Below are 16,041 nucleotides of genomic sequence, written 5' to 3' on the forward strand. Positions count from 1 at the left end.
AAACAAAATAAAAAAAAATTAACAAAAGAAAATAGTTTTAATCTGTTTCTCAGCTTAGACAGAATTTGATTTCTGCCTAAAGAAAAAGGCCTGAAATGCTGACCTGCCCCACACAGAAAAGATGCCAGCGGATGCAGTAATGCTGCATTTCCTTGCCATGGCTTTAGAAGTATTGACACTTTTTAATTTGCTGTAATAATGATGCAAGTTTTGTTCACTTTTACCTCAGAATCTGGACGGACACGTTGCTGTACTCTGCAAGCTGTTTTTCCTGGTTGATGTATTTTCACCATACACCTCCTTTTGCCTAAATCTCAATACAGATTCTGCAACAATTTGTACTTGCTCACCTGCTCTATCAGTTACATATTCTAGGTGTAATGAGGTACCTGCTGCTTGGTCATTCTCCTTCCATCTGCCAGAGCCTATGTAATATTTAATTCCTTCATTCTGAGTATTCATCACAATGTAACTTGGTGGATTCTTACCCCTTGCTGGCAGCTGCTTTGTTCTTTCATAGCTTTTACACAAGACTTGTAGATGCAGAAATCTGTTATGTCACTTCCATCTCTGAGTTTCAAGACAGGGAATTCTCTGCTTTTACAGCAACTTTCCTTAAAAATGTTCTTTGAAAATCTTTTACCTGAAAATAGGGTTTAAAGGTTACAGGTCATCTATTGCTCTGCAGTCAAGAATTTCTTTCCAGATGTCAGACACTACTGTGCTTTAATTACACAGTCCTCTGAGAGGTCTCCTACTGTGAAATTTTCTTTGTTTTACGAAAGTCATTTTATTGGCAAAACATATGACTAACAAAAGGGATATGACTCTATGCTTGCTGTATTATGAATTACTACACTGTTTACAGCTGAGCTTTAAAAACAATTTTCAGACAGCTCTGGCTTTGGTGACTAAAGCTTTAAACCACTTGGGTTTTTTTACTCCTTTATTAAAGCCAGAGGTGGGGAATTTCTCATTCCTGATGCCATTTTTTGTCAGGCCAGGCCTGGGTGTCTGTAGGTCAGACAGATGCACTGGAACCATCAGTGCATTTTTGAGTTCTCTGATGGAAACTCACACGAACTGTAAGGAAACGTTAGAAAATTGTGACGGGTTGTCTAACGCACAAACTGAGATCAAGTGAGGGCAGTTCTCCTCACCCTGCACAGAGCTTACAGCTTCACCCCTTCTGCCCTGGCCCTGAAGGAGAACTTGTTGCCTGAAACACTGCCTGTCTCTTCAGCTGGTCCGGTGAACACTGGTCAGTGGCTCGGAACGGTGCCTGGACGATGCCTTCGTTAAGCACCCTGAGAAACCTCCCTGCTGGAGCTCCATCCAACCAGGCAGGCAGGGCTCAACAGCTCTTTATTCCAGCCAGACACAAACCATGATAGAGCAGCGTTCTCCAAGAGACAGATCTGCTCGTGGGACATGTAAATACTGGCTTTGCTTCCACTGGTGTCCGTAGGAGCGAGGATGGAGGTGTGATGTTAGGAGATGCTAAGTTCCTAAAATACGTTCTCAGTGATTGCTATATTAAGAGCTGTTTTGCTTTGGGGGATGAAAGGTCTGTTCACTTAATATGAGGAACAAGGTCTGTCTCAGAGATGTGGAAGAACATCTATTCATCCAAAAGCTCTGCTATTTCAGGAATAATCTGTGAATTATTTTAAGAGTCTGTTTAAGCCGTTGTTAACTATACCTGGCAGCTTTCTGGCAAATGCATTATTGTTTCTCTAGACTTCTTCATTCCTTCAAGGAAACTTTCTGGGAGACAGGACTTGTCACTTCTCCTGTTGACACTGTTCCACTTTGTATAAATAATGACACATTCACTGGGACTGGGACTAACACCTCCGCCCTCCCCAGGAGGTTTACTGAGCCATCAGACTGGAGCATTGTTTTTTCTCTCACCAGCTGGCTCCATGAATATTTAAGGATATTTTACAAAGTGGGACTGTTCCAGTTGAAGGGGCTGGTGGTCAGGTCACTGCTGTGAGGCAGAAACCTAACCTGAATTTGCAGAGGAGAGGAGGATTCCTCTCAGACACAGGTAGGAGTCCGATTTTGTGACTTCTTCAGGAGCGCTGATTTGATCCTCACTTTCTCAGTGGGGTTCACACATCAATTTGTATCCTTGTTTTGACAATCACTTCCATAAAAAATACATTTTTAGCATTAAATTGAAAAATTTGCACCAAATGAAACAGAGTTTGGAAATTTAATTTCATTTAAAAATATGAAAAAATCATATTCAGCTCTTGGGTGCTGAGATTTTCTTCTATGTCCAAGTATTCAGTCAATTATTAGCCCAAACTAACTTGGAAAGTCTTCTGAAATAATATCTTGTTTACCAGTATGGGCTCCACAAATTCTATGCCTTTTATCTGAGTCTAATCAAAGTTCAGGTAGGTAATTAAAAACTGTGAAATGTACCTGTTGTCACAGAGTGAAGGGCTCCTGGGAAAGGCAGGGTAACTTGGGAATTCACAGCCTGGAAAAACTTCATTTTCCACCACTGAAAAACATTCAGTTTAACAAACAAACTTATATTTTGATGGTAATTCAATCAGCAAACTAAACCAAAACTAGAATTAGGAGTGGAACAGACTGCTAAACTGTCCAAAACTGAATGGCAGATTTAACCCCTGATTCTCACATTAATACAAAGTAGCTGTAGAATTGTGAGATGGAGTCAAACTGTCCATCTTTGAACACTGTGAGGATGTAGTAAAATCAAAGGTCCTGTTGTGTTTGGATCAGACCTCTGATCGATTTTTATGGTTATAACCTTTTGGGTCTAAGTCTTGCATTAGAGCTTGGCTGGGAATCTCCACTGGAGTCCTCTTCTGCATCACAGAAAATGTAAAAGTAACACTACAGGTATAAAATAATACATTAACAATCCAGAGCAGGTCAGAGACACAGCACACTGAGTTTAGTATTTACTTAGTCTAATTAGATGCATTTGAATTTCACTTACATTTAAAGCAGATAATTGAATAACGGTACTTAAGAGGAGACTCCGGGGTTAATAATGCCAGGAAATCATTAGGGAATCCACAGAAACACACTGCCATCCTGGTAAAAACACACTGCCATCCTGGTAAAAACACTGCCAGCCTGGTAAAAACACACTGCCAGGCTGGTAAAAACAACTGCCAGCCTGATAAAAACACACTGCCAGCCTGGTGAAAACACACTGCCAGGCTGGTAAAACACACTGCCATCCTGGTAAAAACACACTGCCAGGCTGGTAAAAACACACTGCCAGGCTGGTAAAAGCTGCAGCCATGAGAGCGGGGAGAGCCAAGAGACAGCCCAGCAAACATCTGAGGTGCATTTAGGGTGGTGTCAAGGCACAGAAGTGTCAGCACTGTTTAAGAGCCCAAGAACCCAGAGCTTTGAAAGCTTAGCTGAAAGCTGAATACAGACATGTTGCATAAAAGTCATGATCTACTGGCTGTACTTACAGCTCAGGCTCCACATAAATCAGTTCCTCTCCTTCCCTTTCAGGAATCTATATACCCAGCATCACATATCTACATCTGCACCTCTTTACAGCAGAGAGTTCCTTGCTGTTTGACACTGTGCAGGATAATTATTATCAGTGCACTGCAGTACATCTGGAAGGATGAAGGAATGCTGGCTCAGCAGACCTTGGGCAAAGCACTGCTCCTCTTAGAGACTGAAAGTGTACATAAAACAGGAGCTGCACCAGCTCTTCATGCACTCTGAGAGCCAGGCATCATTGCTTTGAAGTGGAAGGGGTTACAGCACTGCAGCTCTGCAGCTGCAGAACAGGTAACAACAGGAATTTCAATAAATACTCACCAGTCCTTGTAAATTCTGTCATTCCTTATTCAAAGATGCTACTCATCCTCCAGCAAATGTTATGTGGTAGAGGCAGGCATTCCTGGGTCCTTTCCTGCCAGGATTAAAATGAAACTTGACTGTTATCTCAAGAATGAGCCCAAAGACCAGACTTAGATTCTGGAAAGACTTTTCTCCTCTCAAAGTACCCTTTTAATGAGTGAGTTGAAGGATTTAAACATAAAGACTCATTCAAAACAGTTGCCTGTGCTCAACTGTCCACATCCAAACTGAAGTCAAGTATAGTTTAGGAACTGAAATTAAAGCACAGTATGACTTACTCAGTCTGGCCTTTATTTTGTTTGGTGGATATGGGAAATTTCCTCAGAGACTGTTAAAACAAAAATAGTCTGAGGCTCTTGAAAGGACTAAAACAAGTAACTCCTGGAATACAAAAAGGATAAATTGCTGCTTAATTCTGGCCTTGCACTTTCGATTCCTAAAGTTCTAAAGGACTGTGGCTGGGTTAGAACTGCAGATCATGCAATTGTTTTTGTATAACACAAAAAACACTGAAGCATTTTTATACCAAGTATATATCTAATTTAAATCTATAATGATGTTTCTCTAATGCTTTTCCAGCATTTCAGTTACTGCTGTATATATTTTGTAACCAAAACTGCTACTGTCTTCAAGTCTCTGGTCTTGGCTCCTAAAATTTCCATTTATGTGCCATCGATTTTTCTATAACCTTTCTCCTTAATTCTTTAGCATTGTAATGACCTATAATATTTTGCCCATAGCAAGGAGCTCTGCAATACCATGCTGAGCTTCATATTGACAGTGACGTTTCTTAACACATTAAATAAGGATGACTCTGTGAAAATCATTACCCAGCAACCTAATAGATCACAGATGTGTTTAAAAAACACAGTATTAGGCTAAACTCTGAATTCTGACCCGGAATGCATGTGTGCATCTCCCAGGGCAGTAATTCAGCACTTAGAAAAAGTAAACTCACCACTGTAATGCACAGGGCAGATAGCTGAGTTCCAGCCACCGGGGAAATAATCTGGCCCCAGCCTTGCATTCCATGACCCCTGTGCTCTGATGGGAAGGAGGCCACAGGGACTGACTGTAATTCCTGCACTCAGAACTGCCCAGCCCTGGTACAGATTTATTGTTGCACAGGAACAGCAGTGACCCAACACCCTCCTTCTTGCCAGGGCCTCTACACTGAACAGCACAGCGAGGGCATGGCATAAACAACAAGGGGAGTCCTTGTCTGTGCCATCAATGTGATGCTGGACCTGGCAGAGAGTGCATCGAGATGTTCCCTCAGAATTACTGCAGCTTTCTTCACTTGGCCCAATCTGTTGAAGAAAGGGTATTTTCCCTGTCCTGAATTTCCACCTTAGAGGAAGGAAGTCCTCCAGACGTGGGCTCCCCCAGTCTATCTTTCAGATGGAGCTGTTGACCTGCTCAGTTCAATGAGGGGCTCCTTCTCAAGTCAGGAAAACAAGTGCAAGAATGATCACAGCTGATGGAAACTTCCTTGTATTCCCCCAGCTCTTGTTGCACAGGCTGTCATAGCACTTGCACATTTTGTGAAGAGTTTCTTCCTCATTGTCCCCTTTCTGGTAATTTGGAATCGGAGAGAAACTTTCCTCGTCAGGGAAAGTAGGAAACCAGTATGTTTGTTGGCTGAACTAAAATTGCTCATAACACTTTTCTTCGTAAGAGCGTCTGCAGTAAATAAATTAGATCAAACTGTTCACCTCTTTTCTTTCCTCAGTCTACAAACCAGACTCTGATCTAAGTCTTCAGAAATTTATTCATATATAGACATGAGTGAGTCTTGTCATTAAATAAGAACAATGGATCCAAGGATGATTATTTATGTATATCCCTCATAAAAGTAATTCTGTTTTGAATCCAGAAAAAGAAAGCCTACTTTTTCCACTTTAGTGACATTTTAGTGTCATTTATCATATCCATTTCAGTGATACAATTTTGTAGCTTCTCTCCTATTTCCTTCCCCAGTCACAAGCACAATTAAAGGTCTCATGTTTCTTTCCCTCATCCACCAAAGCAACAGGAATCTGCTTTGTAATTTTCTTTCATAATATTATCTACTTGAAACAATCCTTTAGGAGTCTTGTATTATGATGAAATATCTGTCCACAACATTATTTTTCAAACATCCTGCTTGATAGCAGGCACTCTGGTTAAGAATTATTAGATCTCTTTTGTTACAGGAATATTTGCAATTTAGCACAGCAGTTGTCCAATTTATGATTTTTATATTATGGTGACAAACAATCCAACTAACAATAAATTCAGCACTATTGTCCTTAATATTTTCTTATGCTGGCAAATAAGCAACTGACCTTGAACAATAGGGGGTAAAACATTTAAAAAGAAAAAAAAAAGGAATTCTTGGATACCAGCTTGTATTCCTATGAACAGAAGAGGCAAGTAGAAACTCACCTCAAAATTGCCCAAACTGACAAATAGAAGGACTAGAAGGTAATTTGGGAAAGCCACACTGAAAAACTGTACTGCTTTTATGATTAATGCATCACTCCTGGTCTCACTGCTAAATGATAATATGAAATGTGAAATGTTGCAACTGTATTAAATATGTTATTACTGGAGGTAAAACCAGAAAAGAGACAAAAAATGTTAATTAGAGAATGTAAGCTTAGTTCCTAATAAGTTCCTAAACTCCTAAGGTGTGGGAATACTGTCAATACTACACCTGCACTTGGTATCTCAGTATCAGAATAAACCAGGGGAGGGGAGGTCTATGAGTCATCACACCCATTTTTTATAGAAAGCCAGAAACCACACTGTCATTTGATAAATGAGCTGAGAGTGAAGCCTGAAACACAAAAAGAGAGAAGAGTGGGAATTCCAGCCTGGGGAAGGGTGGAGGCTCTGCAAGTTTTCCAGTGACAACTCATGTGTGGGTTTGTGTTTCTATGAAGTAGCTGATTCAATTAAAGGCGTGACATGGATAAATCCTTGGCTTGCAGACCAAAGAAAATTTGGGAATCCTAGGAACTGGGTGGGTACATCAGTTTGTAAGAGTCATTTTAGGTGTGGGATTATCAAGAAAACAGGGATACATCCTGACTATTGCATGTTGTTCAATGCTATTCTGAGAAGGCACAACTTGTAATTCCAGGAAATACCACAGTTCTTTTGGAAGTGAAAATATCAAGATTTTGGCACTTGAGACTGCACTGAGAGATTGGGGTTGTTAGCCTGGAGATGAGAAAGCTCCTTACTGTGGCCTTTCAATAATTAAAGGGGACTTAGAAGAAAGATGGGGAAAAACCTTTTAATAAGTGGCCTAATGCAATAGGACAAGGGGTAATGGTTTTTAACTAAAAGAGTGTAAACTCAGATAAGATATGAGGAAGACATTTTTTATTATGAGGGTGGCAACACACTGGAACAGGTTGCCCAGAGAGGTGGTGGATCCCCCCTCTCTGGAAACACTGAAGGTTGTGTTGGATGGGGCTCAGTGCAGGACCTGCTCAGTGCAGGACCTTTAAAGGTCCCTGCCAACTCAGACCATTCTATGACTCCATGATTCAAATGAAATAAAGAGCTGTTGTTGATAGCACTTGCATAATTTAAATTCAAATAATAACTTCACAGTGTCAGCTGAACGGGACTCGTGCAGAAACACTAAGAGAGCACTGAGAGATCTTTTGCCATGTGGTACCAGGTATCTTGTACAGATGACTTTCCACAGAGGAAAAGAAGATTTGGTGAGAAGCCTGAAAGCTGGAGCACAAACCAAGCTTTTAGGGAGGGGGGTATTTTCAGTCAGATCATCAGGCCACTTTGGCTGCTGCACAGCAACATCATCATTAAATCTGTCACAGGCAAGGTGGCAGGGATGCATGGAGGGACACGTGGTTTGCACCAACATTTACACAGTCTTTCCAAAGAACATCTCGGGGCCAATCTGTCACACGGGGCTACATTTCAGGGAGAGGTTTCCCCGTTCCACTTCAGCACTTGTCTCATGTTCAGGCAGACAAGGTCACACTTGCCAGACAGTCATTAGGAAATCTGTCCTTTGTTAGCTTTGTGTCCCAGCTATCTTTCCTCAGTGAGTGACAGGGAGAAGCATCCATCCCTGGATCCCTGGATCCCAGCATCACTGGCTGAGCCCAGCACAGCTGGCAGCAGCTGATGGGAGAAGGGGGGTCACTCAGGCTGCACATTTCTGCCAGACCACTGCCAGACCCCCTAGGACAGTGGGCATTTCTTATAATTACTGTGGCAGTAGCTCTGTAGTTCATGTGTTAAATGCCTGTCACTAAAGATTCATCATTCCAGGCCTGAAGATGCCTCACCTCAGGGATACGTAACAGAAAATAGTTTTTGTTCTACCTTCAAAAAGAAACTGCTGTAGAAAACCTGTGTTGCAAAGTCAGCTGTCAAAAGTTAGACACTTTTTGTTCACATTAATGCAGACACTTTGCTTATGCAACTCCATACTATTTTTGTCACAGAACCTATGCATCATTTACACAAGGAATGCATACACAAGGCAGCATAATTAAGATTGCATGAAACTGTAAATCTGCCATCTTTTGGTTTTGAACTTAAAACCTTTTTAGCTGAATTTATAGGCCTTACCTACAAACAATTCTTAACTGTGCATTCCATGGTTTTATCCCAAAGACACAGGGACTCTAACAGATGCTGATTGAGAAGCTCCCTGACTTCAAAAATGAAATATCATCAGTGTATGAAAGGGTTTATTTGATTTGGCTCCCTGCAAGAGTAGAGGACTGGGCTTAGTGAAGAAGAAAGATCACTCCTGTTTCTGTGTTGCTAACAGATCATAATTTAGCTGAAGATTGATGTCAATGCTAACACATTTATTTATGGGTAACTACTTACTGGCCTTTTACTTTCTGTTCCTCCTGCAGTCATCAGTGGAAACAAGCCAGACATCTCTGGGTCAGTTCATGGGTGAATTCTCTCCAGCAACATCATCTACATTTGGTAAATATAGTTCAATTTAAATTGGTTCCTTGTTTATAATTCACTATTTGTGGTATTCATAATCTGTTTCATGGTGGGACCCCACAGAAGCACCTGAGCACAGTAGATTAGGGTGCTGAGGGAACGTTTAGGGTAGGCAGTGCCAGGGAGTGACGCTGCTGTGTTCCCAGGGAGGTGAAGGTGCAGGAGCCTGGCTGCATGGGCTGTGCACAGGTGTGGGGGGCTTTTCCAGCAGCCTTTGCATTGCCTCCATTTGCCCAAGAGGCCTGAACTGTCCTGTTGCTGCACAGATCTGTAGATGTGCTTGGGTGCCAATGCAGAACCTGGTAACGTGTTAACTGTTCAGAAGTTCAAAACTACCTTTACATGAGGTTGAAAATCTGCAGCAACCACGTGTAAAAGAGGCCTTGAACATGTAATCCACGGGAACTAACAGCCTCTGTTGGTGGTTTTGCATGGAAGCCTGCTGATCAGTGGGTATAAGGCCTGAAATACTTCTTCCTTTCCAGTGGGTCTTCTCTAAACTAAAAAGTGTTGACAGAAAGGAGCAGCAGGAACACTTGTGTCTGTGGTGTGAGGATTGCATAACTCTTTGTCAGATACATTGACTTCCAGATGTGACAATTTTTATGAACATTGTATTATTACCTTTAGGACTAAATCCAGTATACCTACTGGTAGTGGTTAAACTTTTAGCTGCTAACCAGCATGGTGTTGGTCATGGAGTAAGTAAATGTCTCCTTTGTAGCTTTCTTATTTCCCGTATCTGTGCCTGCAAACATAATCTCTGCTCTGACCATGTTATGGTCTTCTCTGTTTCCACAGCCCCTTTTTGTGAATGGGACTCCCTGCCCCAAACCTTCCCTAGATGTGTCCTTCTCCTTGCTCCGGTCCCACTGAGGGATGTGGGGCTGCCCCTGCTCAGGGCTGCAGGCCAGGCACTCCCACTGTCTGCCAGCACACAGGGTCACTCCTACAAAACCTACAAAAAGGTAAGTTATTGTTTATTGACTTGATAATCTGTATGGCATTATTCAACAGCACTAAGAATGTGGGGTTTTTAAATGCCACGTTCAATAAGAATATTGTGCTCAGTAAGAATACTGACCTAATCTTTCATTTCTTTTCTCAGTCAAACAACTTTGGCCCAAATCCAACAAACATCCAAGTATTGAGTTCATTACTGTACACTCTGCCACAGCCCTTTAAAGAGTATCTTTCACAGCCAGAGCGAAAAGGCTACTAAATGGGTCAAGATCACCCGTTGGTAAACAAACCGGACCATTTCAAGTTTACTTTAGAATTTAAATAAAGAAGAAATTTCAAAGCAGCATTACTATTTCTCAGCCGCTGGCGAAGCCGCGCACGGCTGCACAAAACGGCAACAGGGAGTTCATTCACGGCCGGGAGGAGCCCCCGCCCTGAGCCACCTGAGGACAGCGCGGCTGTCGCGGGGGCCGCGGGCTCGGGGCGGGACGGGGGTCCCCGCACAAGGACCGGGGCAGCCCCCGGGGCCCAGCCCGCCGCTCCCCGGCCCCGGGAGCCACCGGGGCGGGGCCGGGCACACCCGGGGCAGCGGAGAGAGGGCGGCCCTGCCCGGGCCCCTGCCCTGCCCCGGGGGCGGAGGGCCGCGGGAGCCTTTGCCTCCTCCCCCGGCCCCGCACTCACACGAGGAGCAGGCGGCGAGCGCAGCAGCGGCTCCGCGGCCCAGCCCTGCCCTGCCCCAGTCGCCGCCGCCGCCCCGAGATGCCGCCCGCGGCCCCGCCACCGCCGCTGCTGCTGCTGCTGCTGCTGCTGCTGCTGCTGCTGCTGCTGCTGCTGCCGGCCACGGCGCGTCCCGCAGCTCCCCCGCACAGGTACCGCACCCCCGCCATCCCCGCCATCCCCTCCTCCCCGCACAGGTACCGCGCCCCCCCATCCCCTCCTCCCCGCACAGGTACCGCATCCCCGCCATCCCCTCCTCCCCGCACAGGTACCGCACCCCCGCACAGGTACCGCGCCTCCTTTTCTCCCTCCCTCCGTCCCTCCCTTTGTCCCTCCGTCCCCCGCGGGAGCAGCGCCCACCGTGCGTCCCCGGGGTGTTTCCCTGCCCGTGAGCGCATCAGGGCAGGGGCTTTTCCCAGCGCCCGTGCAGGGTGTGTGCAGGGTGTGTGACACAGCCGTATGACACCGTGTGGCATCCCCGTTCCCAAAGCTCGGCAGGGCACTCGCTCACCCTCGTGTCCTCAGCAGGAAGGCTGTGGTTCCACGCGGAGGTTTTCCCGGGCTCCTCGCGTGTCCGCGCAGCGTGGCCGGAGCCGGCACCGGCACCTGAGCTCACCTGAGCTCACCTGAGCTGGGCCCTGAGCACAGACGGGGATCGTGCACGGGGTACCAAAAACTACTGGCGAATTACTCGATTAAAACATCTAAATTCAAAGCATAGGGAGGAATGAAAAGTTATTTTTATTGGTGCGGTATTTTAACTACTGTTATATGTACTATAAAAAGCCATTACTAATGACTTTTTAATAACTGTTTTTTCATTATAATAGCAATTTGCAGTGATGTATCACACCTTGCTCTTGTAAAAAAGGAGGGAAGGATAACGCTGTGCAAACCCAGAATTAAGGCCCAAGGAGTTAATGTTTTCTACACCTAAGTTTGAGCATTAAATTGCACATTCTATGTCAACAGTCAAATTATGTAAACAATGAAATATATGTTTAATGTTAGCAACGTTTTTAAACACTTAAGTGTTTTTGAGACAGTTCGTGCCTCTTGACCATTATACAAAAAAATTAATGAAATATATTTAAAAATTAAGACTGTTTTTCCTGTTGTTCTCAGGCCTTCGTTTACATGTGGAGGAGTTGTATCTGGAGAGTCAGGGTTTATTGGCAGTGAAGGATTTCCTGGAGTCTACCCTCCAAACAGCAAATGTACTTGGAAAATCACAGTAAGAATTTTTAATGTCACAAAATCAGTGCTGAAGACAATGAAGAGTTATTTGTTGTTAATGCCAGTGTTTTATATGGGGTAACATATGTGCAATAATGAAAGCAGCTCAACCATTTGGAGTTTCTTAGGGTTGATGTAACATGAGACTAATGGCTGAAATAGAACTGGCCTTGCCTCACGTCAGAAGCAAATTTTCATTGACTTCCATAGATACACCTCTGATTGTTTTAAATGAACACACTGGCAAGCAAACATCTCCCATTCCTGTCACTGCAGAAAGCAATAGTGAGTTCCATAGAAGTAAAGGTTCGAGGGGGAGGTAAGGAAAAGTTTTCTTGACAAGAAGACATAGAAAAAGTTTTAGTCAAATCCAAAAAATTCAGGCAGGTTTGCTCATAGTGTGCTACCAGCCATGTTCTGCCAGCAGGACATCTGGAGTCTGTCATCCAGCAACCTGACAGTAACAGGGAAGTGCTGTTACGTTATAATTGACCATGTGGTATGATGGATACTTTGATGCTGAAAGGAGACTGCAGGGCAGAGACATCATATTCATGGACAACAGATGCCATGAAACAACATGGACTAAACATTCAGTGCTGGGTGTCCTTATCCACAGACCCAGAGAAGGGATGTGAGTGAATGATTACTTTTCCTCACATCTGCACAAATTAAACCATCTGAAACTGCCCACCAAATTTCGTCTCTGTTTTTCAGGCCCAGTTCTCTAAGAACTCTTATGATATTCAGGCCTATAGAAAAATATAAGAGAACATAAAAAAATAAGTTATTCTGTGTACTGACAGGCTCACTAAAGACAACTTCAGTTCAAAGACTGCATCACAGCCTAGGTGTTGGCAGGACAATAGGATGTCACAGGATAATTGTTTCCTGCTACTATAGAGACGCTGACGCAAAGCAGGAGACATTGATCTGTTTACAGTGTTTGGTTTAAAACGACTCTCGTACCAAATGAGTGATGTAAATTTAATCATTTTGACTGGAGGATCCCAGCAAAGTTGCACAGTTGATTTCTGCAGCTTTCTGCTGCATTATTACTGGGGCTGAGTTAGAGGTTACCTTTGATCCGTGGCTGACTTCATCCAGAGGAGTATGACGTGACACACAGGGTGTGCTCATAAACCTGCTTCCTGCCGTGGAGGGGCTGAGGTGACAGCAACTAGCAGGGCCCACCTTACAATCTGAAGAGCAGATGCAAACTGCATTTTGAATCACACACACGTGCCTTAAATGAAAGGGGGAAAATGGCCACAGTTAGTTCACCCGTATGATTCGGTATGAGATCTTCAAAGGTTCAAAATTGAATCTGGAGGGGAATAATAATTTTGTTCATAACAGCATAAAGTTTTTACCATTAAAAAACTTAGATTAAAAAGGAGGCAGCACTGAAGAAGCAATTACTACAAAGCTGTAGCAGAGCTGTGTCTACACTCCAGCTTTCCTGGGGCATCTGGCATTTCATGATCATCCTGATCCCAGTTTTCTGCTGTGCTGCCATTTCCTCCCACTCTTTGAGTGTTGCTTACTTGTTCTCTGTAAGTCACCCAAAGCCAGAGAAGGGCTGCACACCTGTAGCAGTCCAGGCTCGCTTGTGCCTTCACCTCATCTAACCCCTGTTAGACAATTTTGTGCACCAAGCCAAGCTGATTTCTTCCCCTATCACCTGTGCAGAACACCCTGTCTTCTGCTGGACAGGAAGGATGTAGGGAAGGCAAGGATTACAAAACTTGCAAGACTAAGCCTGTACCCTCTTTAAAAAGAGTTTACCAAACTGAGGGAAAGTGTGACAGTCAAGGGTCTGCTTAGCCTGAATTTAAACAACAAAATCCTTTCAGCAAATAGTGCTGAGGCTCAGCACAGCTTGCAACAGCACCCAAGTGAGAGAGCAGTCACAGTGCCATGAAGAAATGCTCTCTAGTTACTGCTGGGCTTCCTCATTTGGCATCATCTTAGAAAGTGACTGAGCCTTTCTGCCTGTTTTAGCCAAGGGCTGTGAACACCTCCTGAACACTCTCTGCCTGATGCAGGACCTGACAAGTCTGCGAGGCTGAGAGAGAGTTGATTCCCTTTGTGTCTGGGTCACGAGGAGCATTGAGCTGTTGTTTTCTCAGCTACAGGATCTCCTCAGCTGCAGGAGACAGGCCCAGAGAGGCAGAATGACAGCTAGTCCATTCTTTAGAAGAACATAGGTATAGACAGTGTTATGAGTGATACAGATAAAGCAATGTAGCATTCAGGTATCAGCTCAAACCTTTCCAACTGGTTTGCTAAAGCTGGAAGGGTCTCTCTAGCTCAGTTATAGTTCTGTTATTTCAAGAGACTGGGACTTTTTCAGCTGGCTAAAGAAAACAGCTTCTCTATTCTAAGAGCTCTAAGAAGTGTTCAGCACATGCTTGTGGTTCTATTACAACCTTGGCACACTACCCAGCAGCTTTTAGCTGGCTTTGCTAAGGAGTCATTTGTACAGCTATTTCCTTTCTTATAGTAATGTATATAGCTTTATCTCAAATCTGTCATATACATTTACTTTTAATACTCTGTAATCCTTCTTGGCCATCACCTCCCATAAATGTGTCACACAGTCCAAAAATCTGGAGCGCTCTCCCGTGTTTTTCTGGCAGACCGCTCAGTTCCCATAAAACTCCAACAACTTTATGTGCAACAATAATACTGACAACTGTCAGAGTTATGTAAGGTTATGTTTTTATAGGTTCAGGAGCTGTGTTCCAGCAGGTTTGCTGACAATAACCGAGGTTTGAAAAATTTACTTACCAGGGAAGTTGGGAATCTGCCCTGAGGGAGGGAAATATTTTAAATAATTTTTTCTCTGTTTTAAGCGCTCATTTGCCCATATCATTGTAAAACTGCCTTCCCAGTAGAGAACAGATCTTTACACATGGTTGTACTGCCAAAAGCAAGAGATGAACACAATCTAGTGTCTCTGTCAGGAAGAGCCAGCCAATACAATTTTTTAAAATTGCAGCTAGGGTACAAGCCACTGAGTAGGAATTGTGGTTCAAATAACTTCCACGTTCATTCCCAGGAGAGAGAAACAATACATTTGGCATGCAGGTAGCTGATGGATTTTTTCAACTCTACTTAGGACTGCTATGGCAAAACATCTGGTATCGAACATATATCAAAATATATCAAACATATATCAAAACATATACAAGACAGGTTTTAAAACTAGGCAAAATGTATTTACAAAAGTTGGCATTTAAGGGTTTTTCCCCACCAAAAGATTATTTTCAAAGTAAATAATCTAAACCGAGTAATTTTGATGAAGAGGGCTTTGTGCTCAGAGAAACAGCTTCACTATTTTAAATGCAACTAAACTTTGATTAACATTATATGAAATACTGCAATGAATGATGACCAAAGACACTGTAGGGACCTTATTTTGAGGTGGGTTGTATACATGAAATAATCCTGCTCTTTTGAAGAAGTTAGTGATCTATGCAGATGACTTTAGGGAATTATGCTCTATAAAAACTCCCTCTGAAATTCAATTAACCTTCAATAGGAGTAAGGCATCCTTCCCATGGGTTTAACATTGTAGTTTTTGATGCTAAAGAAGTTCACAGAGTTAAAATCAGAAGGGAAGCAGAGAATGAGTGTCAGTCCCCCTCTTGGTGACAAGGAGAGGCAGAAGCCAAAGTGCCTCTGTTGTTGAAAGACACCAGCTGGATGGAGAAAACAAAAATAAGGCACACCCTGCAGAGGAAGCATCACATCATTCTTCCTTTGACTTCTCCCTCTTCCCCCCCTCCTTTCTTTTAAGAGCTGGAATTCCTTCCAGTTCTTCCTCTGAGGTATCCCATCATCTCACTGCATCAGGCTGGGCCGTGGCTCAAAGTAAACAATCCTGAGTCACGCTGGCCTTTGCCTTCTCCCCTGTGTTTCTCATGGAACAATATTTTAAATGTCCTAGGATAAACATTGGCAGATTTTAGCACATTACTTTTCAACCTCTAAAAAAGCAAATGGGAGAAATGAAAGGAAAGGACTGTTTTGAGAAGATGCCTGTGTCTAGGGTGAGATTTCTCGGGAGTAGCTGCAGACTGGAGTGGCTGCTGCCAGAATATGGAACCACCATCCTCTGCACTCCTGATTGTCATCCAGTCAGACCACAGAATTTTAACTGACTTACCATAGTGGATCAAACGTGTTATTTTTGTGAATGACATCTATTATTTTAATAAGCAGGTACATTATTTTATAAAGTAATGG

At 43.4% G+C, this 16,041-nt stretch overlaps 1 protein-coding gene and 1 long non-coding RNA gene across 5 annotated transcripts in view; one reads left to right on the forward strand and one right to left on the reverse strand.

Annotated features, from left to right (window-relative positions):
• LOC126636273 (uncharacterized) lies at positions 1-11,183 on the reverse strand. Of its 3 annotated transcripts, none has more exons than XR_007627939.1 (4): positions 11,063-11,183; positions 3,835-3,928; positions 2,437-2,518; positions 1-643 (listed from the first exon to the last, which is right to left on the reverse strand). It is a non-coding gene; the product is annotated as an uncharacterized LOC126636273 (long non-coding RNA). The 3 variants fall into 3 exon arrangements; XR_007627938.1 differs by lacking the exon at positions 11,063-11,183 and adding an exon at positions 10,912-11,032; XR_007627937.1 differs by lacking the exon at positions 11,063-11,183 and adding an exon at positions 6,304-6,373.
• PCOLCE2 (procollagen C-endopeptidase enhancer 2) overlaps positions 9,736-16,041 on the forward strand; it is a 24,882-nt gene continuing 18,576 nt past the window's right edge. Inside the window, exons 1-2 of one of the 2 annotated variants that reach the window (XM_050308287.1) lie at positions 9,736-9,839; positions 11,677-11,785. In XM_050308287.1, coding sequence (XP_050164244.1) covers positions 9,751-9,839; positions 11,677-11,785 — 198 coding nt within the window. In that variant the 5' untranslated portion in view covers positions 9,736-9,750. Of the gene's footprint in view, positions 9,840-10,390; positions 10,704-11,676; positions 11,786-16,041 lie in introns of those variants that run through there. The other variant, XM_050308286.1, reaches the window with a different exon arrangement.

Source organism: Myiozetetes cayanensis, unplaced genomic scaffold (assembly GCF_022539395.1).
Source record: "Myiozetetes cayanensis isolate MyiCay16 unplaced genomic scaffold, myiCay2020 scf13, whole genome shotgun sequence".
Taxonomy (NCBI): domain Eukaryota; kingdom Metazoa; phylum Chordata; class Aves; order Passeriformes; family Tyrannidae; genus Myiozetetes; species Myiozetetes cayanensis.